This window comes from Prionailurus bengalensis, chromosome E1 (assembly GCF_016509475.1).
Source record: "Prionailurus bengalensis isolate Pbe53 chromosome E1, Fcat_Pben_1.1_paternal_pri, whole genome shotgun sequence".
In the NCBI taxonomy this organism is placed as follows: Eukaryota; Metazoa; Chordata; class Mammalia; order Carnivora; family Felidae; genus Prionailurus; species Prionailurus bengalensis.
The window spans coordinates 13,667,562-13,693,476 of record NC_057347.1 but is presented as its reverse complement, the minus strand read 5'-3'; the positions used below and the strand labels follow the sequence as shown (position 1 = coordinate 13,693,476).

The following is a 25,915-nucleotide window of genomic DNA, read 5'->3' as shown; positions in this document are numbered from 1 at the left end:
CCAACAATTGCATTCCCTGGAATTTATCCCAGAGAGAGAAAAACTTATGTTTATTAAAAAATCTGGACACAAATGTTCATAGAAGCTTAATTTTATCTTATTTTAACGTTTATTTTTGAAAGACAGAGAGAGACAGCATGTGAGTGGAGGAGGGGCAGAGAGAGAGGGAGACACAGCTTCCAAAGCAGGCTCCAGGCTCTGAGCTGTCAGCACAGAGCCCCTTGTGGGGCTCGAACTCACAAACCCGCAAGATTATGACCTGAGTGGAAGTCAGATGCTTAACCGACAGAGCCACCCAGGTGTCTTGAAGCTTTATTTTAAAACCAGCAAAGGAGAGGCATCTGGGTGGCTCAGTTGGTTAAGCATCCGACTCTTGCTTTCAGTTCAGGTCATGATCTCATGGTTTCAGGAGTTTGAGCCCCATGTAGGGCTCCATGCTAATGGCATGGATCCTGCTTGGGATTCTCTGTCTCCTCTCTTTCTGTCCCTCCCTCCCTTGCACTGTCTCTGTCTCCCTCAAAATAAATAAAGAAACTTGAAAAAAAAGAAAACCAACAAAGGAGTAATACCTAGAATTTACAAGAAGCTTCTGCCAAAGGAAGATAGAAATAAGATCTAGAACAAAGATGGGTAAAGTATATAAGAAGGAAATTTCATAAAGAGAAACCCAAATTGTTAACAAAATATGAAGAAAATTTAAACCTCACTGGTAAATCAGAAAGTAGTGGGATGATCTTTACACCAATTGGACCGTCAAACTAGAGTCTGATGATACTAAGTGGGTGAGAATATGAGAAAAGTAGCAACAGCATGTACTATGATGGGAAGGTAAACTAGTAGAGACAATCAAAAGAGCAATCTATCAGTCCTTGACAAAATTAAAATTAAATATGTCTAGCAAAATTAAAATTACATATATTTATAGATATATTTTTATATATTTCGATATAAACATACTTTTTCAAAACTAAAATTAACTATATAGAGCAAAATTAAAATTAAATGTATATATATGAGATATATATAAAATTCTGCTAAGTACCTATGGATTTCTCTCCTCATTATCTCTACTAGGATATACATTATATGTATATATAGTGTATATATACACATATTCATCCATCCATGAATCTATCTATCTATCTATCTATCATTATCATCTATCTCCTATTACCTAGTAGCCTCATTCCTGGGTGTATGCTTAAGAGAATATGTCTTAGAGTCTATAGAGAAACATACACAAGGCTATTCATCACAGTGTTATTTATAGCAGTGTGGAGCTAGGTGTTCACCACTTTTGGCAAATGGATAAATAAAATCTGGTGGATGCATACAGTGGACTACTAGGTAAAAGAAGTATCACTCTAGGTATACATAGAGCCACATGAATAGATGTTCTCTATAATTTTTTAAAGTGACATTACAAATACATGGGCTGGTAGATAGAATAAAAATAATCGTGTATCTACTATTCAGCTTAGTAATCTTAAAATGTCATTTTGTGTGTATTTGTGTGCGTGTGTGTGTGTGTGTGTATTTATTTAGTTAGTTAGTTTTAAGGTTCATTTATTTATTGTCAGAGGGTGGAGGAGAGAATTCCAATCTGCACTGTCAGTGCAGAGCCCAATGTGGAGCCCAAACTCACAAACCGTGAGATCATGACCAGAACTGAAATCAAGAGTTGGTTGAATGCTTCTAGCCCTTTATCTGATATATCATTTGCAAATATCTTTTCCCATTCCATTGGTTGCATTTTAGTTTTGTTGATTGTTTCTTTGCAGTGCATAAGCTTTTTATCATGATGAAGTCCCAATAGTTCATTTTTGCTTTTAATTCCCTTGCCTTTGAAGATGTGTTAAGCAAGAAATTGCTGTGACTGAGGTCAAAGAGGTTGTTGCGATGAACCATGGGAATCTACCCCCAAAAACCAAGAGCACACTTGGCACACTGTATGTTAGCCAATTTGACAATAAACTATATTAAAAAAAAAAAGTTGGAGGCTGAACTGACTGAGCCACACAGGTGCCCTTGTGTGTGTGTGTGTGTGTGTGTGTGTGTGTGTTTAAATAAAACATTAGAATTACAGTTGAGAGAACTTTTGAACTCCTAATCCCATGTTAGTTTTTCCTTCTCCAGAGGTAATCACTATCTTTAACTTTGTATTTGTCATTCTTATGCATGTTTTTATAATTTTACTTGAAAGTTGTGCACCCACAAAAGGAGTTAGCATTGTTTTTCATATTTCAAAATTTTATTTCAATGGTATCATCCAGTATGTATTCTGAAACTTGCTATTTTCACTCAGATTATGTCCTTGAGATTTGTCCATGTTGATCCACATACTCAAGTTCATTATTTTTCCTGCTGTAATAGGTTTATGCTACTATTTGTCTACCTATCCTCCTGTTGAAGGATATTTCGGTTATTTCTAGCTTTCACCATTGTAAACAATGCTGAAATGAACTTTCTTGTACATTTCTCTTTGGGTACGTGAATGAAAGTTCTCTAGAGTATATTGATAAGTATGAATTGCTGGAAGGAGGGCGAGGTGCACCTTAAACCCTACTAGTGCATGCTGTTGGTGCTTTTCACTGGTTGGTTCATCCCTGCCTACCAGCTGCTGTGAATGTTGGCTGCTAATGACTTATGACTGCCCTTTCTCTGGTGGTAGAAGTTAAGCACCCCCCCCCCCTTTTACTGCCCTGGGAAGTAGAGGGGGAGCCAGTGGCCGAGGACTGGCTGACACTGGGTAGACAAAGCTAGCTCCTTACCTCTGGATGGATTTGATTCATTGGATGCAATTTATGTTCTTGAGTTCCTCTGAAGACCAGGCTGAAACTAATGTACTGAGTCCCTACTTACCCCCATCTTCTTCTGAGGGCACTCTTTAGATAGACCACTCTCACAATTCCCATAAGCCAGGGAACCTGACCCAAGGTAATAATAATGTTTTGCCAAAGACTCTCCAAAATGGTTGTATCAATTTATGCAGTTGAGCTGAAGCTCAAAGGCTGAGAAAGAGAAAGCTATTCAAGGAGTTGAGGAAAGAGTTCCAGGCAGAGGGAAAACAAAGACAAAAGCTCTGAGATGAAATAGCTCTGTAAATTCAAAGAACTGAGAGAAAGTCAGTACCGCTGAAGTTTTGGGAACAATAGAAAGAGAAGGATAGTGGTTGGACTTGTAGATACGTGTAGGAGTGAGGCCAGGCAGGACTTATAGGCTGTTTTACATTTTTTCTAATAGTAATAGGAAGTTCTTGAGATGAGTTAAGCAGGAAAGTGATAGGGACCAGCTTAAGCTTTAAGAAAATTACTCTGGTGTATATAGAGAATGGATTGGAAAGAGGTAAGAGAAGCAGGGAGTTGGTGTCCATAGAGCAAGGAGAATGGATCATAAAAAATAGTGTTAGTGCAAAAAAGTAAGAAACATGATGGGATCTACAACATAATACTCTTTGTGTATATAAAACACACGACATACAAACAGATGTATTCTTCGGGGAAACATGTGTATATCGAAGTGGCTGCCTATGTAGGGGAAAAAGAAGTGAGTGGAGATTGGAGCTTATAAAAGACAATGAAGCCAGAGACATGCTTTGCAAGGAATGGAGGTGATAATGTGCCTTGAATCGGGGTCTATAATTTACTCAATTCTACACCCAAAGAAAACAAAAATCGAGACAGCAGCAACCACCACTTTCCCCACCACTATTTTCCCTCTCTTGGAGATCCCTGTTTGGGATGGGGAAAGGTCAAAGATTGCTTCAGAGAGTGATAATAACTTGTTGTTCTGAGGGCCTCCAGGACCAGGTTCTCAGAAAGACATTAAAAATAATCTAACCTTTTACTTACTATGTGGCTTCACTGGGTTGCAGAGACTTTCCCTGGTGATCGATTCAGCATCTTAGTCAGAACCTGAAAGCCAAAAGAAGCAGAAATTCTCTGGAGCCTCATTAGTGAGGAAACAGGTGGAGCCTTGAGGCAGTCTGATGACGGGTTCTGGTGCGATTCCCCTGATGCAACTTCTCAGCCTAATTCCTCAGTTCCTTGGGGGGTTCCATGGAGCCAGCCCTGTCTCTGGGTTCCAAGAGAATCCAGGCTGAGATATCTTGTCTTTGCACAAGTTTATGTCCTGGTCCCAGGAGACCTGGAAACCAACTTCTCCCATATGTGATGTAGCTCTGTGACCTCATCACCCAGGGCAGGGATCGACACCCATTAGGTATCAGCAAATGTCTGCAGATAAAAAGTGAGTGCCTGAATGCTTGACTGAGGATAAGGGCCTTGATATTTTCCTTTAAGTGCTCATGAAAGCATATGGCATACTGTCCAGATGTGTTTGTCAACTCATGTTCAAAGAATTAGTTAAGGTTGCTTCTTTGTGTCTCTGTGTAGCTTTGAGAGACTTAAAGTCCTGGTGGCCAGCAATCATGTTTCTGGAGGACTGTATGTCAGTTTTATCCAATGTCACGCTGCTCTGAGGGACTTCAGAGACTCCTTCTCCGGATACTGTTCAAGAAACTCCCAATCCCAAATGTATTGGGCAAGCGTCCATGGACCGTAGTAGTTTCTCAGTGATTAGCATCTGAGCTGAGGAGTATGGAGGAAGCCAAATCTTGCTGAATGGAACCTTAACCAAATAACCTCCCAATAGGCAAACACTAGCAATGTCTTCTAGGCCCCAAATCTTGGGCTGGGGCCTGCAGACCTTGAGAGGAATGAGTGATTCTCACCCAGAGATACCCTAGATCTTGGTCCATTGGGAAACAAGCATAAGTAAATATCACCTCTAATCCCATCACCCAGAGACAACTGCATGCCACATATTGGTATATTTACTTTTAATATTTTTGTGTACATATAGAAAGTGTTCCTTCTTGTTGTCTTATCACATAAGAAATTTCCCATGCTCATAAATCTGTTGCCTAATATTTCACCTGTCATAGGTACCATCATATGCTTAAGCATTTCCTAGTTGATGGGCATTTAAGCTCTTTTATTTTTAAAGTTATAAACAGTATTGTGATGGATATCTTTGTTTATAAGCTGATTCCATTTTGAATGATTTATCAGGACATGTATCCCTAGCCGTGGAATTATAGGGTCAAATTATATGTCTCCATGGCTCTAATCATCTTTTCTTTTCATTTGAGAGAGAGAGAGAGAGAGCGCATAAGAACTGGGGAGAGGGGCAGAGGGAGAGAGAATCTGAAGCAGGCTCCACACTCAGCACAGAGCCTGATGTGGGGCTTGATCCCATGACCCTGGGATCATGACCTGGGCTGAAATCAAGGGTCAGACCTTCAACGGACTGAGCCACCTAGGTGCCCTTCTAGGTATCTTTTATATGCTAATGTCTTCCAAATGTGTGCCACCACCTAAGAGGTTTTATACCTAAATACCTTCTTGCCATCTACTCTGCTCACCTCTCAGAAACTCTAACTCTTCTCTATATTAATTCATTATGCTCCCTCCCCAGGTCCCCCAAGTCAAAAATAAAGGACCATCCTTGATTTTAACCTTTCTTGTATCTCTAAGATCCAGTCCCCTCTTGATGCTTCACGATTTCATCTCCAAACATAGCTAGATCATCTCTTTTCCTATCTCTCCTGCTCCCATCCTAGCTCAGGCCTTCCCTACTTGCTGGGCCGCTGCTCTCTCTGCTTCTGTTTCTGTCTGCCTCCAGCCCAGTCTCCTTGCAGCAACCAGAGTGGTCCATTCAACCTAAGCCAAACCATCCCGCTCCCCCAGCTGAAAATGCTTCAATGGCTTCTCGTTGCAGTTATGGCATGAAAACCAGGACGACTTTCTGGCTTGATCTGCCCTTACACACCTCTCCATCTCAACCTGTTCCACTCACAGCCTTGCTGACAAACCACTAGCACTGACATTCTTTCAGCCCTCAAACACACGTCTGTGGTTTTTGAAGATCCTGTTCCCTCTCTCTGGAAGGCTCCTTCCCCGACTCTCAGAGGAGCTGGCACCCTCTTGGCCCTCCGGTGGCAGCTTGAACGTCTCTCAGACACACTTTCCCTGGCCAACCAATCTACGAAAGTGGCCACTCCTCCTCCAGTTATTCTCTGTCTCAGATTATGGTTTCCTGGGGACACTCATTGTTGTGATTAGTTTTTTCCTTGTCTGTTTGCTTTTAGAAGATCTCTTCTGTACCGGTCTGTAAGCTCCATGAAGGGAGGCAATCATGTCCACCTCATTCTTGGTTTCCCCAGCACCTAGCCCAATGCCTGCCATCAGTAAATATACATGAATACAATAAGAAGGAGGGAGGGGAGACCCCCATAACGGAGGTTGTTTTTTGATGAGGGGTGTTGGTTGTCTGGGCTGCTCCTAAAAGGGGATTTGGCTTGTGAAGACTGAGTGCAAGGATTTCAGCAGCAGCAAGAGCCCAACTCTCCACACTGCCTCCATGGGGTCGCTGGGTGGTGGCACCAACGCAGCTCTGACCACCTCATCATTTGACCAGTGGAGGGCTTGTTATTGTTAGATTTCAAGGGGGGGGGGGAAACTGAGGCCTAGAACAAGTCAATAAATGAATCACAGCCCAACTAGTAGTGGAGCCAGGAGCAACCTGGGATCATTCTCCCCTAGCAGTGTGTCTGTGGCATTACTCTGTCCTAGATGGGGACTGCACATGGAAGTCTATGAGACTTCCAACCATGAAGCTGGAAGCATTTTCCTTGAAATTGGTTTTAAGGTAATGAGCTCCCCATCAAAGGGAGATACGAAGACAAGACAAAATGTTCTTTAGACAGGGATGCTAAAAATCCAGTTCCTCTATTTAGATGGTGTGGAGGGGGGTAGATGGGCTTGTTTGAATCTAGAATCCTTTCATCACTGAATCAGTGGTGCTAGGAGTTTGGTAAGAGAGACAATGGGCTGGGGCACCTGGGTGGCTCAGTCGGTGAAGCATCCAACTTTGGCTCAGGTCATGATATGGTTCGTGAGCTCGAGTGCCCCATCCAGCTCTATGCCGATAGTTCGGAGCCTGGAGCCTGCTTCAGATTCTGTTGTCTCCGTCTCTCTCTGCCCCTCTCTCACTCGTGCTCTCTCTCTCTCAAAAATAAGTAAACGTTAAAAAATTAAACAGAGAGAGAGAGAGAGAGAGAGAGAGAATGGGCTGAAAGGATCTATGGTTTGGGAGTTCTAAAATCATCCTATCCACCAAAAATAGGAAAGAGGGGGAGTGGGCTGGTGGGGGAGGCAACAAAGTGAAAGAAGAGAGAAGGAGAATCTGGTTTACTTCTTGTAAATAAGACCCATTTCCCAATAGCCTTGTTCATTGGAGTGATTACCCATGTTTGTCAGAAGGAGCTGCCTTGGGATTGCTTCCCTGAGGCCGCCCCAAAACTAACAAATAGGCCTGACACAGTCCTGACTCAGTCACTTCCTTCCTGAACTTGAGACTCAGGCACCAGCTCTTGGGTCCCCCAGCCTTGCTGGGGTGCCCACAGACTTACAGTTGGTCTCCTCTATCAGGGGACCAAAGATCCAGGTACCAGCTCCTCTGCTTTTCACCTGTACCCTCCAGCCCTGAATCCCACAGTCTTACTTAAGATGGTTCGTGTTCTGACTGTGAATTTTCTTTGAATGGAGGAGAAAAGTGGAGGCAACAGAACCAGTGAGCTCTAAGACCAGCACAGAGCTGTGGGTAAGGTTTGGACATCATAGCCTCTCTCTCTCTCTCTCTCTCTCTCTCTCTCTTCCTTTCATTATCTTTTCTCCTCTCCACTTCCTCAGTCATACAAACACACTCACATACTTTGAAAATTCTTCATATAATCTAACTTTTAGTATTTAAAGGTAATTAGCAATCCCTCCAATCTTTTCAGTGCTCTGTTGCATGAAGTTCCCAAGCCTGCAAGGAAGGCTTCACGGGTGGGACAGAGAGGCTCGGGGAGGTTGCATGGCCTCCTCAAGCTGCTGCAGCTAGGGAGCAACAGAAGAGGTGAGAAAGGCCAGTTTTGGGGCGCCTGGGTGGCGCAGTCGGTTGAGCGTCCGACTTCAGCCAGGTCACGATCTCGCGGTCCGTGAGTTCGAGCCCCGTGTCGGGCTCTGGGCTGATGGCTCAGAGCCTGGAGCCTGTTTCCGATTCTGTGTCTCCCTCTCTCTCTGCCCCTCCCCAGTTCAAGCTCTGTCTCTCTCTGTCCCAAAAATAAATAAACGTTGAAAAAAAAAAAAAGTGAGAAAGGCCAGTTTTCCAACACCGTGTTTGGAGCCCTTTTCTGAACTGTGCCTACAGCTTCTGCCCTCCTGCTGAGCAGACCTGCAGAGGGGTTTGTGCCTCTAAGGCCACCTGACCACACAAGTGTTCAACCTGCTGAGTCTTACAGATTCAGAACAGCATTTCTGTACAATCGGAACCACCAGGTGATGGCTAAAAAGGACTTGGTTCTCAGCACAGAGACACCGACTCATCTCAAGGACCTGAACCTCTTTTAAAAATCTGCATCACAGGTGATTCTGATGCACACGAAGGTGTGGGGAACACTTGCCTTGAGGACTAGAAAGCAGATGGGCCAATGTCCCTTGAGTGTCCAGCCCTGTTACCTGCCTCCGACCTCACTCCTATCAGGAGCCTGAGAGAGCCCTGAATCCAGGCACCCAGCTGGTTGTGGAGGGTGTATTTCCCTGTTCCTCCTTCTCATCGTCACAACAAGGGGTACACATCACTAGCTCGAGACAGATTAACCTGCACGTTTTCTATTTTATTGTGTAAGAGGAAGCTGAAATTTTAATTTAGCTGTTATTGCAAAAATCTTTGCATATATAAATGAGGAAGTTTTTTTTTTATCACTTTTGATGTCCATAATCATGGATATATTTAATGGATTACATAATTTTTTAGAACAGCTTTATTGAGATGTAAGTCAATACTATTAAAATTAACCCATTTAAAGTATACAGCTCCATGGTTTTAATACAGTCACAGAATTGTGCAACTATCACCAAAATCTAATTTTAGAACATTTTCGTGACTACCCAAAGAAGCCCAGTACCCATTAACAGTCACTCCCATTTCACCCTTCCCACCACCCCTGGCAACCACTAGTCTACTTTCTGTCTCTACGGATTTGCCTATTCTGTATTGTTTTTTTTAACATTTGTTCATTTTTGAGAGTGAGAGAGACAGAGCATGAGCAGGGGAGGGGCAGCGAGAGAGAAAGACACAGAATCTGAAGCAGGTTCCAGGCTCTGAGCTGTCAGCACAGAGACTGATGCGGGGCTCAAACACAGGGATCACGAGATCATGACCTGAGCTGAAGTCGGGCACTTAACCTGACTGAGCTGCCTAGGCACCCCTATTCAACAGCAAAATATCTACTGTTGAATGTTTATGTTGTTTCTACATTTTTCCTATTACTAGCAAGGCTCTGATACACATACATACTTTTTTTTAACATTTTTTCTGGCTATAGTCTTAAGATAAATTTCTAGAACTAAAAAGTACTTAATCAAAAGCATGTTCTTTTGTTTGTTTGTTTCCAGAATCACAAAATGACACTGCTGAGTGTACATTTTTCTCCTTTTTGGTGTGTGTGGAAAATACCCAGTAATGTGGAGAAAATCTTTTTCAAGAGTAACTCCATGTGTGCCCGTGTGTGTGTGTGTGTGTGAAAATGTACTTTATAGCAGATTTCTATGACCTTCAGGAAGTACAAAATTCAATTTACAGAACACTGGAAGACCAGGTATAAGCAGTCTGGTATTTGCTTCCATGTTCAGCATGACCACAGTGATTTCTAACATAAAAGCATAAAGTTCCTGGATCTCAAGTATCTTCAATAGCTGCCAGTCTAATTTAAGACTGTTGTGCTTGCTTCTTCAAGAGATACCTTTCTCAATACTTGTGACTTAGCCTTAAAAAGTCCATTTTGCTATTTCCTTGAGGTATTGAGTTAATTAAAAAACTTCTTTCTCTTCATCTTGATTTACTTGTAATGAAAGCTGTAAAAATTAAAACGTGTTTCACAAGTGAGATTGGCAATGATGAAGGAGCCTGACAGTTTCCATGACATTACTTTGGGGAGTGGGAGCTGAAACTATCTTTTTGGAGGACACTCTGGCAATATGTATGAAAATGGAAAGCATGCATCCCTTTGACTATAAAAATATATCCAAACATGTATGTACAAACATATTCACCATATTTCTGTAACAGAGAAAATGGGGGAAAAATCTACATATCCATCATCAGAATATTGATAGAAGTATGTGTGGTATTATAAAATGAAATAGTATACAACCATTAAAAATGATGAAAATATTGATTTAGACAATGTTCTCCAGTGCATTGTTGAGTGAATAAAAATGATTTAATGAAAAAACAAAACTGAAAGAATTTCACCAAAATGCCAATGGAATCTGGGGTGATTTTTACTTTTTCTTTTTTTTTTTACATTTTTCTGTGTTGCTTGAATGTCCATAATGAATGTTTTTGTTTATAATTAAGAGATTGCAATACAGTAAAAAGCTAATTTTATTTGGAAAGAATCCATGAATATTTAAAAATGTATATTTAAGGGGATGGGTACAACAATAAAGTGAATACAAGTTTAAAATGGAAGTTAACACAGATGTCATAATAAAGAGTAAAAAGACTGGCACATACAAAAAAAAAAGCTATGGACCAATCCTACTTATAAATAAGAAAAAACAGTATGGTTTAATATCAGGAAAGTTATTATCAGTGATAAACAGTGAAAAAGCATCTGATCAAAAATGCCACACCCATATCTGATTATTACAATACTATCATAAATTACAAATAGAAAGATAATTGCTGAATATATATTTACTCTCTTTTGCTTAAAATCCTTTACGGCTCCTAACTGCACTTACAATAAAATTTTAAAACCTTAACAAGACAGCCTGCTCTGGACCCTGCTGGCCTGCATGACTTCATATCTCACCGATACCCTCCTCACTCTGCCACACTGGCCCTTACTTATTCTGTAGACACAGCAAACCCTTCCTCAGGGACTTTGCACACACATCGCTATCTACAAGGCTCTTTGCTCAGGACTTCATAAGACTGACTGCTTTTTTGTCCTTCTTTGTCTCAACAAAAAAGACATCAAAATATGGGAAGTGGTTATTTATCTCCACTTGGTAAATTAAATCCAGTCTAGTTATATTCTCTCATTTTTTTTGAAAGCTTTTATTCCACTTACAGTAGATTTTCAAAAGAAAAAGACACAATAAACTGTTTTAACCTTAAATACTTTTTTTAAAGCTTATTTATTTATTTTGAGAGAGCATGAGTGATGAGGGGGTGCAGAGAGACAGAGAGAGAGAGAGAGAGAGAGAGAGAGAATCCCAAGCAGCCTCCACACTGTCAGCACAGAGCCCTACGTGTGGTGTGGCTCCATCCCAGGAACCATGAGATCATGACCTGAGCCAAAGTCAAGAGTCGGTCACTTAACCAACTGAGCCAGCAAGGTGCCCCTAATCTTAAATACTTTTAAACTGTTTTTGGTACAATATGAAATGGTCTAATGTTTTCCCTTAAATAGACAGCTATCCCAATACCATTTATTGAATAACGCAATTTAAAGTACTACCCTAAGGGTGCATGACCTGAGCCAAAACTGAGAGTCAGATGCTTAACTGACTGAGCCACCCAGGCACCCCAGATCTTTAAACATTTCAAGAGTATTGTAAGATGATAGAATTTTAAATAAGATATAGACATTATTCCTGTAATATTAGGTATGCCAGAATGGAAGTTGCTGGAATGACTGAATTGCGTAAAGATTTTCCCCATTATGTATTTGTGCCTGTTATTAGTTTGTTGTTAACTTTAAATATTATATTTTTAATTTTTGGAGGAGCCTCCATACTGGGTTTAAAAAAATTTTTTTTTTTACGTTTATTTATTTTTGATAGAGTAAGACAGAGTACAAGAGGGGGAGGGACAGAGAGAGAAGGAGACACAGAATTGGAAGCAGGCTCCAGGCTCCGAGCTGTCAGCACAGAGCCCGACATGGGGCTTGAACCCACAAACTGCGAGATCATGACCTGAGCCGAAGTCGGATGCTTAACCTACTGAACCACGCAGGCGCCTCCATATTGTTTTTTACGGTGACTGCATCAGTTTGCATCCCCACCAACAGTGCCCTAGGGTTCCTTTCTCTACATTCTTGCCAACACTTCTTGTTTCTTGTCTTTTTGATATTAGCCATTCTGAATGGTGTGAGGTAATATTGTGATTTTGATTTGCATTTCCCTGATGATGAGTGATGCCGAGCATATTTTCACGTGTCTGTTGGCCATCTAGATGTCTTCTCTGGAAAAACATCTATTCAGGTCCTCTGCCCATTTTTTAAAATGGGATTGTTTGGGGGCGCCTGGGTGGCTCAGTTGGTTAAGCATCCGACTTCAGCTCAGGTCACGATCTCACGGTCCGCGAGTTCGAGCCCCGTGACGGGCTCTGGGCTGATGGCTCAGAACCTGGAGCCTGCTTCCGATTCTGTGTCTCCCTCTCTCTCTGCCCCTCCCCCGTTCATGCTCTGTCTCTGTCTCAAAAATAAATAAACGTTAAAAAAAATTTTTTTTTAAATGGGATTGTTTGGGGGTTTTGGTGTTGAGTTGTGTAAATTCTTTATATATTTTGAATATTAACCCTTTATTACATGTATCACTTACAAATATCTTCTCCCATTCACTAGGCTGACTTTTTGTTTTGTTGATGGTTTCATTTGCTGTGCAAATCTTTTTATTTTGGTATAGTTCCAGTAGGTTATTTTTGCTTTTGTTTCCCTTGCCTGAGATTTCCCTTATACATAGAGTATAAAAGCAAAAGAAACAAACAAAAAAACTCACCAAACAGACTCTTAAATGCAGAGAACAGACTGGTGGCTGCCAGAAGGGAGGTGGGTGTGTGGATGGGTGAAATAGGTGAAGGAGATTAAGAGGTACCAATTTCCAGTTAAAAAATAAGCCGCAGAAATGAAAAGTATAGGATTGGTAATATAGTCGATAAAATTGTAATAATATCATACGGTGACAGATGACTACACTTACTGAGGTGAGTGTTGTATAATGTATAGAATTTTCAAATCCTGTTGTACACCTGAAACTAATATAAATTGTGTATCAATTATACTTCGATAATAAATTTTTAAAATTATAAAATTTAATCTAAGACATTTTAATTCTAATAAAATAGTTAATTTTGCTTATATGAATGTTCATATTCATTGGTGCCTATGTTGCGGACAGTTGGGAAAATGCATGGAAGCAACCAGAGTAGAGTCTCCGAGTTCCTGCTCCTGGGGATCTCGGAGAGTCCTGAGCAGCAGCGGATCCTATTCTGGATGTTCCTGTCCATGTACCTGGTCACAGTGGTGGGAAATGTGCTCATCATCCTGGCCATCAGCTTTGATCCCCGCTTGCACACTCCCATGTACTTCTTCCTGGCCAACCTGTCCTTCACCGACCTCTTCTTCGTCACCAACACAATCCCCAAGATGCTGGTGAGCCTTCAGTCTCAGAACAAAGCCATCTCCTATGCGGGGTGTCTGACGCAGCTCTACTTCCTTGTCTCCTTGGTGGCCCTGGACAACCTCATCCTGGCCACAATGGCATATGACCGCTATGTGGCCATCTGCCGCCCCCTCCATTACACCACGGCCATGAGCCCTGGACTCTGCATTTTGCTCCTCACCTTGTGTTGGGCACTTTCTGTCCTCTATGGCCTCACCCACACCCTCCTCATGACCACGGTGACCTTCTGTGGTTCCCGGAAGATCCACTACATCTTCTGTGAGATGTATGTCTTGCTGAGGCTCGCGTGTTCTAACACCCAAGTCAATCACACGATGCTGATTGCCACAGGCTGCTTTATCTTCCTTACCCCCTTAGGATTCATGATCATGTCCTATGTCCGGATTGTCAGAACTATTCTCCAAATACCCTCAGTGACTGGGAAGTACAAAGCCTTCTCCACATGTGCCTCACATTTGGCTGTGGTCTCCCTCTTCTATGGGACACTTGGTATGGTATATCTGCAGCCCCTCCAAACTTACTCCATGAAGGACTCAGTAGCCACAGTGATGTATGCTGTGGTGACCCCCATGATGAACCCTTTCATCTACAGCCTGAGGAACAAGGACATGCATGGGGCTCTGGGAAGACTCCTCCTAGGGAAAGCCTTCCAGAGGTTGACATGAGGTAATTTGGGGCATTGAAGTGGAGACTGGGAATTTCCTCTACCATGTGCAAAGCATTACCCTATGGGAGACACATAAGTGAGTGGGACATAGCTCCAGCTCAGAATAAGCTCATATATCTGTGATGAAGAAAAGACACCTACATGTAACCCAGAATTCCCCAGACCTCACCAGCCTTGGCCATAAATAAAGCTATGCTAACATGAATACTTGAATTTTCAAGGATCCTGACCATAGGATCACAGTGCCACCCTCCCAGCCTTTCAAAATATGCCCAGTTATGGCCTGGGGAGGGGTGGGTCTCTGGTTTTCTCTAGCACACATCCACTCATGGTTCTGAGCTCTGGCCCTCTCTAAGGGGCCTGATGCCTATAAGCCACTTGGAGAAGAAGACTTGTACCACTCTGTGGCAGATGCACTGGGTAGGTTGTCCATTCCCAGCTCTGCTGGCCACAGCTCTGACTGCTTTAGCGCTAACCCATATTCTCTCTGGACACAGACTCTACTGTTCAGGCAAAGCTTGCAGACAAGTGCTTCTCCTCCGCTCTGGGTTGGTTCTCATCTCTTGGGCTTCAAAGCAATAGTTGACTGTGTTTCTCCTGCTTTCCTTTTCCCTGTGGGAAGATCTTAACCTTGGGCAGTCCATCCTGTCCTTTGTTATTGTGGCTCCTCACTCCATTGCCTGTCCCATCTCTCCTGCTTGCTACCACTCTATCCTTCACTCAGAATAAAGCTCCCCAGCTTATCAACACATGCATGAACAGGAATGGCGGTGGAGGCAGTAGAAGGCAGGAGGGAACTGTAAGACTCAATCTCTACTTAGGCTCCAGCCATGTAAAATGCAATGAATGGAAACTGAGTAGCAACTGGTAAGTCACTGAACTGTGGCAGTTCCAAAGAAGGAGCAATCCTTTGCAGATGAATCAGTGGAGCCAGATCAGATTTTGACAGATGGGGAAATGAATTGATTTGAGGTTCAATTCATTTAACTGATAATGATCGGGGGCCTCTTAGGGGGCTCAAACTGGGTTACAAACATGAACCAGGAGTTCACAATAGACGGGAAGAAGAATATTTTAATGCGATGGCTGATGGCAGTGGTCATGCTCTGCGTAGGAGGGTTGAGGGGCACGGAGGAGGAAAGCCTAGCTTGGCTTGTTAGTGAGGGAGGATTCAGGGAAGGCTTCCTTAGGGGGTTGACAGCTGGCCTGAGACTTAAGTAATGCCATGTTAAGAGCTACCCAAGGAAAGCGGGACAAAGTAAGATCACTGTGACAGAGGAGGGGAATGGTGTGGACGGGAGTCTTGCTATCTGCGCAGCCAGCCAGCACTCTCGTCCCAGCCTTACCTATACCTGTGTGGTCATGGAAGTCACCTCACCTGGCTAAGCCTTGTGTTCTCATCTTTTTGTTGAGTACGACAGCATCATGTCACTCAGAGGGTAGCTGTGAGGAAAATGAGATAATGTGCAAAAGCCCTTAGAGGAATGCCTGGCCCATAGCCAGTGCAGTTGTTATTAAGCAAGAACAGGTGGACAGAGAGGCAGGAAACAGCCCGACAGGTGAGGGGAACGTCCTAGCCGAGTGTCCCGGGTGAACAAGCAGTCGCCAGTGGGAGGGACTTCAGATGGCCTCAAATACCTTGTAGAGGAGCTTGAAATGAGTCTGCAGACAATGAGGTACCATGGGATGTTTGTTAGTTTTAACTTTTATTGTTTTTATTAAACCAACAATGTACACTTCTGGCAGAAATATTAAAATCAAAGTAAACCCCAAATAATTACCTGTATTTCTACTGCCCCAAACAGCTATTTGGTATAAATTCAATTTGGTATAAATTCTAAACTTTGACCTCTGGTAATTATATATAATCATATTTTTTTCCGAATAAATTCAAATTGTCTTGAAACTTGCTTTTTCACTTAATAATACATTTCTATGTCAGTAAATATTCAGCTGCATTACCACTTACTGCCTACGCAGCCTTTCAGTGGGTGATTTAATGAAGACAGCAGAATTCATTTAACACTGTTGTTCAATATTTAGTTGCTTTCATTTCTCCTCTTGTTTGCAACATGGCAGTAAGTGTCTCGTCTGTACCTCTTTGTTCCCTTCTCTGATTGTTTCCTTAGGGGAAATTGGTGAAATGGAATTGCCAGGGCCAAATGCTTTATTGTTCAGAGTCTTTGATATATTTCCTGAATCACCTTCCACAAAAGTCATAATGACCTGGACTTTCACAAAGAGGGGTCACAAGATCTTGTTTCTATTTTGTTTGTATTTATGGGCCTTGTGGGATCTGGGAAGGAGAGGAAGCGCCTGAACTTTTAAGTACAACCTGCAAAAGCAAAAGCAACATTGTGCTTCTTTAGCAACATTGTTCTACAAAAGCAGACAAGGTTCCTGGTGAGTTCAGCTTCTGACCTGTCACTGTCAGCCAAGCTGTGCCCACGAGAAAAAAAAGCCTCTCTGCCTTTTGACCATCTGACAATCCAGGGGAAGGCACTGGAAGGCAGGCACTGGCCACAAGCAGTCTGCTGCAGTGGGTGCATCACTCCCTCCCTGCCTGGTAGGATGGTGTCCCTCAGAAGCCAAAGGTCTGGTCCACAACAAATCACTTTTTTCTTGATCATCCGGAAGGGATGACATCCAGACCATAGGAGTATCTGCCTTGGACACGTTTAGCAGGAGGGGGAGAGGCCGCTGGTGCTTCTGTTTTCTTCTTTGCCTCTTCACCCCAATAAAAATATCTTTTATTTAAAATCCTGAGCGTTAATAGTGCTTACTTTGGCCTTTTGAGCTGTGGCCAATTGTGAGAAGCTATTAGTACCACAGGGCCTGTAGGCATTTTCCCCACAGTCTAGTTAAAAGGCCTAGGATGTAAACTCTGATTATACAGACGTTCCCCTTAAGTGTGGTTTCGCTTTCTGTGGTTCCTGGTACCCACGGTCGAAGCAGATGATACTCCTCCTGACCTCAAAAGGTCAATAGTCTCCTAATGCTAGGTCACAATGTCTATGTCGTTCACCTCACTTCATTTCATGGTGTAGGCGTTTTATTATCTCACATCATGGGGGGGGGGGTGCAGAGTACAGTTCAATAAGATACTATGAGCGAAAGACCACATTCACATAATTTTTGTCACGGTTTATCATTATAATTGTCTGATTTTATTATTATTTATTATAATTGTCCTATTTATTATTGTTGTTAATCTCTTACTGTACTTAATTTATGAATTACACGTTATCACAGGTATGTATGTGTAGGGAAAAAACAGGGTATACAGAAGCTTCAGTACTGATGAAATTATGAAGTGGGCTTTGTGAGTAAATGCTAAGAAAGAATTCTTGAGACGTTTTTGGTGCAAAAAGGTGATTTAATTATAGCAGGGGACAGGACCAATGGGAAGAAAGAGCTGCACCGAGATTGTGAGGAGGGACTGATAATATATTTTTAATCTTGTGGAGGCAGGGGGATAGAGATTAAAGTAAGTTTCTAAGGAATTTTAAAGCAAGGCTTTTAGGGCCTTGAGGGGCTAGCTGCTGTTATGATAAGGTTACTTTTAGCCTTTACTTTATTATTTTTTAATTTTTATTAATTTTGAGAGAGAGAAAAAGAGAAAGAGGGAGGGGCAGAGAGAGAGGGAGGCACAGAATCTGAAGCAGGCTCCAGGCTCTGAGCTCCATGGACCATGAGATTATGACCTGAGCCAAAGTTGGGCACTCAACTGCCTGAGCTGCCGAGGCGCCCCTACTTTTAGTCTTTAATAAAACAAAAACGTTAAGGAAGTAAGGCAGCCATGAGTTCCCTGGGAAGGTCACACTCTGCATGTTTCCGGTTTCTATCCGTGGGCTGCAAGCTGTAAGGAGACTGAATTTAAGCTACATTTCTCTTGTCTTTGTGTTCCTCATTGGCCTATTTCCTATTATGTATTACTTCCAGAAGGTACCATGTTGGAAGCCCCATTGAAAAGCTGGAGTGTGTACCATCCTTTGCCCTTTGTCAGGTCTTATCCCGACTTTCCTTCCGCCTCTCTGGCTCCAGACGCCCCATGGAAGCTCTGCTTGTGGCCTCTCAGCCCCTGTCTTGGAATCAGCAAATGGTTTGTAGGGAAAGCAGTGCAATTGTCAGCAACGTCTCTCTGGGATTCCTTCCTTTCCTGTGTTTTGGCCCCTCAGGTTACTTGGTAGATCTTTGATGCCTCTCAGACTTCCAAGGGCAAGGATGTTTATTTCTTTGCTTGACTGAGAGTTTTGACACAAAATCAACAAATCTTTTAGAATTTCTTAAAAAAAAGGAAAAGAGTTTTATTGGAGCCCAAGTGAAGCCTGCTGCCCGGGATACACAATCTTCACAAAGAAGAGTGTGCTTTGGAAAAGGAATGTTTAATCCAGGGTTATATATGTTTTTTGTTACATTGAGAGTTACAGTCATCATGGCCAAAGACATTTCAGAAAATTAAAACCTTTATCTTATGCTTTTAGTATGTGCAAGTTCACAGGCTTCAGAGGTACAGGAACAGACACAGAACTTAGGGAGATTTTTCCTCTTATCTTTAGTTTGGAATGTTTCTTTTAGGTTATTTGCTAATGAGGCAGATGTACAATGTGTGCTCAGGGCAGAAAGATTGCCCATGCTTTGAAGTTGAATGAAGTCATTGTGATCTTGGTAAAGGTATAGCTTCCCTGGGAGCCCAGGAGCAGGGCCCACAAACATTAAAAGTTACAAATTTTCTTTATCAGGAGCACATGTAGAGCAGTCCTTCTCAACCAGAGTTCCTCAGGAATTCAGTTCTAGTAACCTAAGGTATGCATTCTATGTAGTAAGTTAACTTCTGTCCTGTGCATCTAGGATGTTGCTAGCTATGGAGCCTTGGGAGAATTGAAAAAATTGTCCATTTTGTGAAAATTGACAAAATTTTCAGTGATAAATGCTAGTATCTCCACTCTGGAGGCACAGGGTGGAACCCATTCCCAAGAACCACCTGGATGCCAGAGGGAAACTGGGAGCTGATAGAAAGGCAGAACCAGAAATCAGAAAGACCATGAATGTTCACTACAAGCAATTACCAAATCAAATAAAATGTAGACTTGCGGTTTCCACTCAGACTTGGAAGTCGTTAGTCATCCTCAAGATAAGAAAAAAGATGAGCAATCAAAAAACAACTCTTTTTAGATCTATCAAATAACTGAGGTCGCATAAATAAAAAATGAACCTTTGCTGTTGAGAACCCCCGAGATTTTAGGGGCTGTTTGTCAGCACAATGTAAGCACTAGCCTAGCTTGCCTGCTATAGATGGAAAAAGTCTTTTTTTCACTCAAAGCGAGACGCAAAATCATAAAGCATTACAGGGAAAGACTATGAATCTGAAAATAAAGAGCCACAGTGAGAGGCAAATGAGCACATATTTGGGATTAAAGAATCGCAATTCAGAGAGTACAGATTCTGGTAGAAATCCGAACAGCCCTGCTTGTAGGATGAAAGCAAGGGGCTTTTATGAGGAAAAGGAAGGGGCAATTACATGAGTTGAAGAAAAAAAGTTTTCTATCGGGTGGGAAAAGGATGTCTTTTAAGCATGTAGCAGTGGGGATTTATTGGCACCTGTGCATTTAAAGGTCATGCTTCTTAATGCGTCATATGTGTAATTAGCCTGTTAAATCTCCACCCCTGGGCATGACTTTTAGTACAATAATGAAGGAGAAAGTGAGTGAAAGGTCAGCTCTAGGGTCCGTCTCTTGGCACAGCCTGGTTTGGTCCTGTCTTTGCCAGTCTTCATAGTTGAGTCATTCCTTTGGTAGGCATCCTGTTTCCACATTCCTGCAAGATATGCTGCTACTCAAGGGTCATAGAGTGTCAGCCATCAAGGAACGCTGGATTTTGCAGTTAGGGCTGAGAAGACCAGAGTCCTGTCTCTGCTGTCTTACCAAGGTCTGGGGACCTTTGATGGGTAATAGATAAGACTGGTCGTGTCAAATGCTCACAGGTTAGATGGAGTGGTGGAAATAGTGATAATGTCCTCAAAATATTTTCTGGGTTCAGCCCTAGGAAAAAATTCACCCAGCCTATTGTAATCAAGGGTCATTTAATGTGAAGAACTGTGGAGGAGATGATCTTGTCCCAGTTCTTTAAGGTATAGGTTGGAACAAGTCCAGCCAGAGAAAGGAAATTTCTAACGTCTCAGAGCAGTGCTTACAACCCACATTCCTGATTTTTACTCACAAGAATTTTGCTTGTTCTCTTTAACCCTGAAGTGTTGGGAGACCCAAGAGTATCAGAAAACAGACATACTTCAGCTGTATTCCTTAGACTGTACCGGCAGGCACTGCCCCCAAAGGCAGGAAGGCTGATAACTTGAGTGGGCCAGTGGGGTTGTGGGGAATGAACCCTGAGCACACACCTCCACCCTCCTTCTCCCCTGCCAGCCCTGGCAACCCTACTCTCTGTTCTCCTAGGATTGGCTGCTAGTCAGAAGAAGCAGAAGAGGAGTACCGAGACTATTCTGCATCATTATACCTTCAGCAAAACTTCAACTTCCCCCCTCCCCTGCCCAGTTAGAACGAGGGGCAGGGGAAACCCAACAATAACATCAAAGGTGCTAGTTATTACATGGCCACATGCTGATGGGAAGTGTTTCCATACTAGGAATGTTACTCTCTTCTCCGGTCCCATTCATTCTTCACTTTTTCCATACTTATCTCTGAGCTCATCAGCATTCCTGAGGCATCTTGCTTGATCATTCCAATCATCCCATCCTTTCTCATCTCCTATTCTCTTGTGTCCTTCCCCTAATTTCTGTCCTTCCTTCTCACCCCTTCTGCTCACCATCTTATCCCATCCCTCCCTGCATCCTCACATTATATCTTCATTAATCCACTCCCACTCCTGTCCTACCTCCCACACTCTTGTGTTTTCTTCCATCCTCATCTCAGCCCATCCTCAGCTTCATGGCTCCAAGAAGAGATCACAGGGAAGCCAGGCTCCAGGTGTAGCCATGGGGCAGATTTAGGAAGGATACATTGGAGGGATGGTAGAATTGCTAGGACAGGGTAAGTAGCCTTCCAAGGAAGGCTGCAGAAAAGGTGCAAATTGGAAATGGATGAGCTGAAGGCTGGATAAACATCAAGATGAGGAAATTCTCTGGATTGGAGCTGTACTGACGTACCAATAAAGCTAGAGAGAGGAATCACTCCCAGAAGCTTCATTTATGGGCATTTTCTGAGCTAGGGGGTTTGGGAGGGGAAGATAAGGTGTTGGAGGAGAGGGTTATATTGTACATTCCTTGCTGAAAACTCGAAGGACCTGGTTGGCGTATAAATGCTTATTCTTACAAAGGCTTTATCATATCTGTGAACAAGGGGATTCATCCAATAAGAAAGACATGGCAGGGGGTGGAGATGGGATATTGATTTTTGACCTGGAGATATATCATGTGTGTATTAAAGTGGTTTTAATTTAGTGAGCTATTTCTCTCTCTAGACCCTACCTGTCCACTAAACATTATATTGGGTTCTTGTGTGATAGTCAAGAGAAGGAATGGATTTTTTTGGAGGTGAAAGGTGAAGTGTAGAATAGGATAATCTTGGCACTGGGCCCATGGCTTAAAAGCTCTTTCTGTACTCTGACCTAGATGGAATCTTATGTCCCCACCAGGGAAAAAAAACCTTCACAGCGACATTACTGGTTACTTGGGTTAATTGGTTACCTATTATCCAAATAGCCCTTCCTTATACGCCATTGCTCTCCAGAACTACTGGGCTTTCAAGGCCTCAGCCTTACTCAGAAAGTGAGCACAGCCATACACAAGGTGGCAATTGAGCTGGGGCACTTGCTCAGCAGAACCTAGCTTCATATCTGCCTATCTTCTTTATTTTTCTTTAGAGCCCTTATCGCTGTGTGATATTCCATATATGAAGCTTATTTATTTTATGTATTTTGTCTGTCTTCGTGAAAACGTGAGTTGCATAAGTGCAGAGACTCTTGTTTATTTTGTTCACCAGTTCCCTAGGAAAGCATATGGATCCTAGAAGCAATTTAATAAATATTTCTTGTATGAATTAATGAATGAATTACATAGCATTTCTTTGCGGGACACATACATCACACAAATCTTCAGGCAGTTAGAGATATGATTATGGGCCATTTTCTAGGTTACTACCTTTATGGGAAGTTTTCCTTAACCCAGGAAAGGCAGGAGAGAAGGGACATTGTCAAACCTTAAGTCAGTGACTGCTTCCCCACAAGTACCCGCCACAGGGCGCCCTGAACATCAGGATTTCTAAGACTGTAAATGAGAGGGTTCAGCATGGGGTTGATAACAGTATTAAAGACCCCAACCCCTTTATCCTTGTCTGAAGACTCCTCGGAACCAAGACGCATGTAATTGAAGATACCAGTACCATAGAAGAGGCAAACCACTGTGAGGTGGGAGCCACATGTGGAAAAGGCCTTCTTTCTACCTTCCACTGAACGGATTTGTAGGACTGCAGCTGCCACGTGTGCATAGGACACAGTGATGAGGACCAAGGGGGTTACAGCCATGAAGGCTGCTGCTACGAAGAGCAGCAGCTCATTGGGTTGGGTGCTGGAGCAGGAGAGCTGGAAGAGCTGTGGGAGGTCACAGTAGAAGTGATTGATCACATTGGGACCACAGAAGTTCAGGGTGGTTAGGGTAAGAGTGTGATTTAATGCATTGGTGAAACCCAAAGCCCAGGACACAACCACCAACATCCTCTGGACTGTCTTGCTCATTCGGGTGCTGTAGGTGAGGGGCCGGCAGATGGCCAAGAATCGGTCATAGGCCATCACTGTCAATAGGAAGCAGTCCATACCAGCCAGGAGGTGAAAGAAGAAAAGCTGTGTGAGGCAGGCTCTATAGGGAACGGTACGCTTGTGGGACAGGAGACGGGCCAACATTGAGGGAACAGTGACGGTGATGCACCCAACGTCCAGCACCGATAAGTTCCCCAAGAAGAAGTACATGGGGGTGTGGAGTTTGGGCTCCACCAAGATGGCAGCCAGGATGCTGAGGTTGCCCCCAACTGTGAGCAGATAGGCAAAGAGGAAGACTACAAAGACCACAGACTGCAGCTGTTCTGTTTCCACTAGGCCAAGTAGAATGAACTCAGTAACAGATGTCCTGTTAACCCCAACTTCTGGTTCCATGAGTTTCTGTAAGGAAATGTCCCAGGAGGGGAGATATCAGTCCACTCCAATTTATTTATTCAACATTAATGCTTTAAATTACCCATGTTAAAAACCCCAGGTAAGTTCTCAGCTGTCTGGGTGATGATATTCCCACTCCCCAGGTTACACCTCATCACTCACCTCCTCCATCAACTCAGTGCTCTTAGCTGAGATGCCCCAAACCGTCATCACTTTGTCCCTTCCATCCTCTCCTGGTTGAAAGGGTTGAAACACTTGGGGCATTGGGAAAATGAATTAAGATAAAAACAGACAGTGAGATTATGATGGATTTCTCCATTTTACTCTGGGGCATCAGTCAAAACCAATAAGCAGATTTTACAATAGAAAAATTAATGCTATTTCCAGAGAAACCAGAAAGCATTTGAAAATCTTGGCTTCAGAGCTTCTAGAAACAAAGCTCAAACAAAGATAGCAAGACTCAGCCCCGTGATTGCAGACATCAGATAGTTGAACCGAGTATATTTATCCAAGGTGAGGAACGTAGGGCTGAAGTATAAATTCAAAACCCCTAGGTCAATAAGTTGCTGATGTTCTTGATGCCAACTAAGACTTTATAACAGCTTAATTTAAAATTATTTATTGTTTTTATAGTATCTGCTACTCACCTCTGAAATCAAAATTGCAAGCATGACCTCTGGGGCAGCTGCAGCTGGGTACCGTTAGTGTTCTACATCACACGGCCACCAACCTTCCACTTATTCTTGACTCGGACACAGCGGTTTGACCACTCGCTCTAAGGAGAGATCCTCAGGAAGTAGGCACATACTTAGAGAAGCAGATTGAGCCACGTTTTTCAGATATTATAAAAGATCCTGGTTAAAAAAAAAAAATCAATGTTTCTCTATTGCTGATGGGATGAGCAGAGCTCGAACTTCCTAAGAGTAATGTTATTCCCTTGCATAGTATACTCCGGAATCAGAGGGAAGCGGTTGGAGTCTAGTGACTCTAACAGAAGGGGAAAGGGTGATGGGTTCACATGAATGAAAACTTAGATGCAGTGATCTCTAAAATATGCTTAAAATTCTAAGATCTCCAGATAGGCGAGAAGGAGGACCAGTCACAGGCACTCATAATTTCTGAAATTGATGATTGATCAGTGCTTTGCAAAGGACAAATCAGTGGATGGACCACAGCTCTGTACATATACTACATAAAGAGCAATGAACTACTCTCTATTTTCCTTTTTTCACGTAAGCATTAGATTGTGACTGTGTCACTTTCTACCTCCGTGCTCATGCAGTTTTCTCTGCCTGCAATGGATCCCTTTCCAACTCTACATCCCAAGTGTTTCAAGACTGAAGGCTGGCTGCCTGGGAGTTCCCACTGTCAAAAGCACCACTGTCTCTCTGTCTCTCTCTCCTAAGCTCTCACTACACATGATCTCATGGAATTTATTATCATGTATCTTCTAGCTAAGTCATTTCTCTATAAAGTGTATCTCCCCTACTTCTCTGTAAATGACATGAGGACCACAAGCAGGTTTCATTCAGTTTAACAATATTAATACTTACCATACTGCTTTATATATAGTAGGTACTCAGTGTTTATTAAATAGATAAATAGATGGCTCAAGCATTCATAGGATTGCAGAGAAAGAGAGCATCAGCGTGACCTAGAGTTGTCATGGAAGATTTTCAGGACATATTGGAACTCAGGCTAGACTTTTGTGGATTAGGATGAGTTACAGGAGGTGTAGAGGCATTTAGCATTCTCAAAGCATTGTCCCGAGTCCCAGGTTCTCCCTCCTGAGCTATTACATCTCCCTGCTCTGGAACTCCAAAGAATACCTCCATGTTCCTTTTGATGGAAAGGCTCAGCAGGCCCTGGGACTGGAGTGAAGGTTTAAGGCTGCCCGATGCAATGGGTCGTAGGCAGTGAATCAGACTCAGTGAATCCCGCTCTCCTACGCTCTCCTAAGAGTAACAGAGAACAGGCTTCCAAGAAATGGGGGTATGGGCGAAGGGGTCCAGAAAAGGAGCCAGGATCTTTGGGTCGTAGCCTCAGATCTTCCCATAAAACAGTTTCTTTTTCAGAGGCAGCAATTGTACCTCATGAAAAGTCAGATTTGAGCTGATGGCAGCAACAGAGGCCCCATCACTGTCTTGGAAGAGTAGGGAAAGAACCCCTGAGTACACTCACCTAGGCATGGGCGTAGACACAAGGGAGGCTCTTCAGGAAAGGAGATGAGGAGTTATGTAGACCCACGTATCCGCCAGAAAGGAGGTAAGGAACTAGATATAATCAATCAAGGAAACAAGCTGATATTTTCTGTATCCTAGCATTATCCTTACAGTGTTATCCCTCCAAAGAGGGAGTAGACAGATGGGGAGAAAGACAAGTTGTTTTGTAAACAACACAAGCCCTTCCTAAATATAGCAACCGTGCCTCACATCTTCTGGTATTCAAACTTTCTTTTAAAAAGATGAACAAGGGCTTTATCTCTAGCCATAGCTTTATAGCAAGTAGTTAGAGACGGTGATATAAATTCCATTTAATGGTAGGGTCACTGAGGTCCCAGGAC

General features: G+C 42.8%; 2 protein-coding genes across 2 annotated transcripts; one reads left to right on the top strand and one right to left on the bottom strand.

Annotated features, from left to right (window-relative positions):
* The first annotated feature begins 13,237 nt into the window (after window positions 1-13,237).
* Window positions 13,238-16,096, top strand: LOC122485092 (olfactory receptor 1D2). The gene has a single exon (XM_043583417.1). The coding sequence runs from the start codon at window positions 13,247-13,249 to the stop codon at window positions 14,186-14,188; it is 942 nt and encodes a 313-aa protein (XP_043439352.1). The 5' UTR covers window positions 13,238-13,246; the 3' UTR covers window positions 14,189-16,096.
* Window positions 16,097-22,404: 6,308 nt separating this feature from the next.
* LOC122484716 (olfactory receptor 3A2) lies at window positions 22,405-23,364 on the bottom strand. The gene has a single exon (XM_043582666.1). It carries the CDS (start codon window positions 23,350-23,352, stop codon window positions 22,405-22,407), a length of 948 nt encoding a protein of 315 aa, XP_043438601.1. The 5' UTR covers window positions 23,353-23,364.
* Between the last annotated feature and the right edge of the window lie 2,551 nt (window positions 23,365-25,915).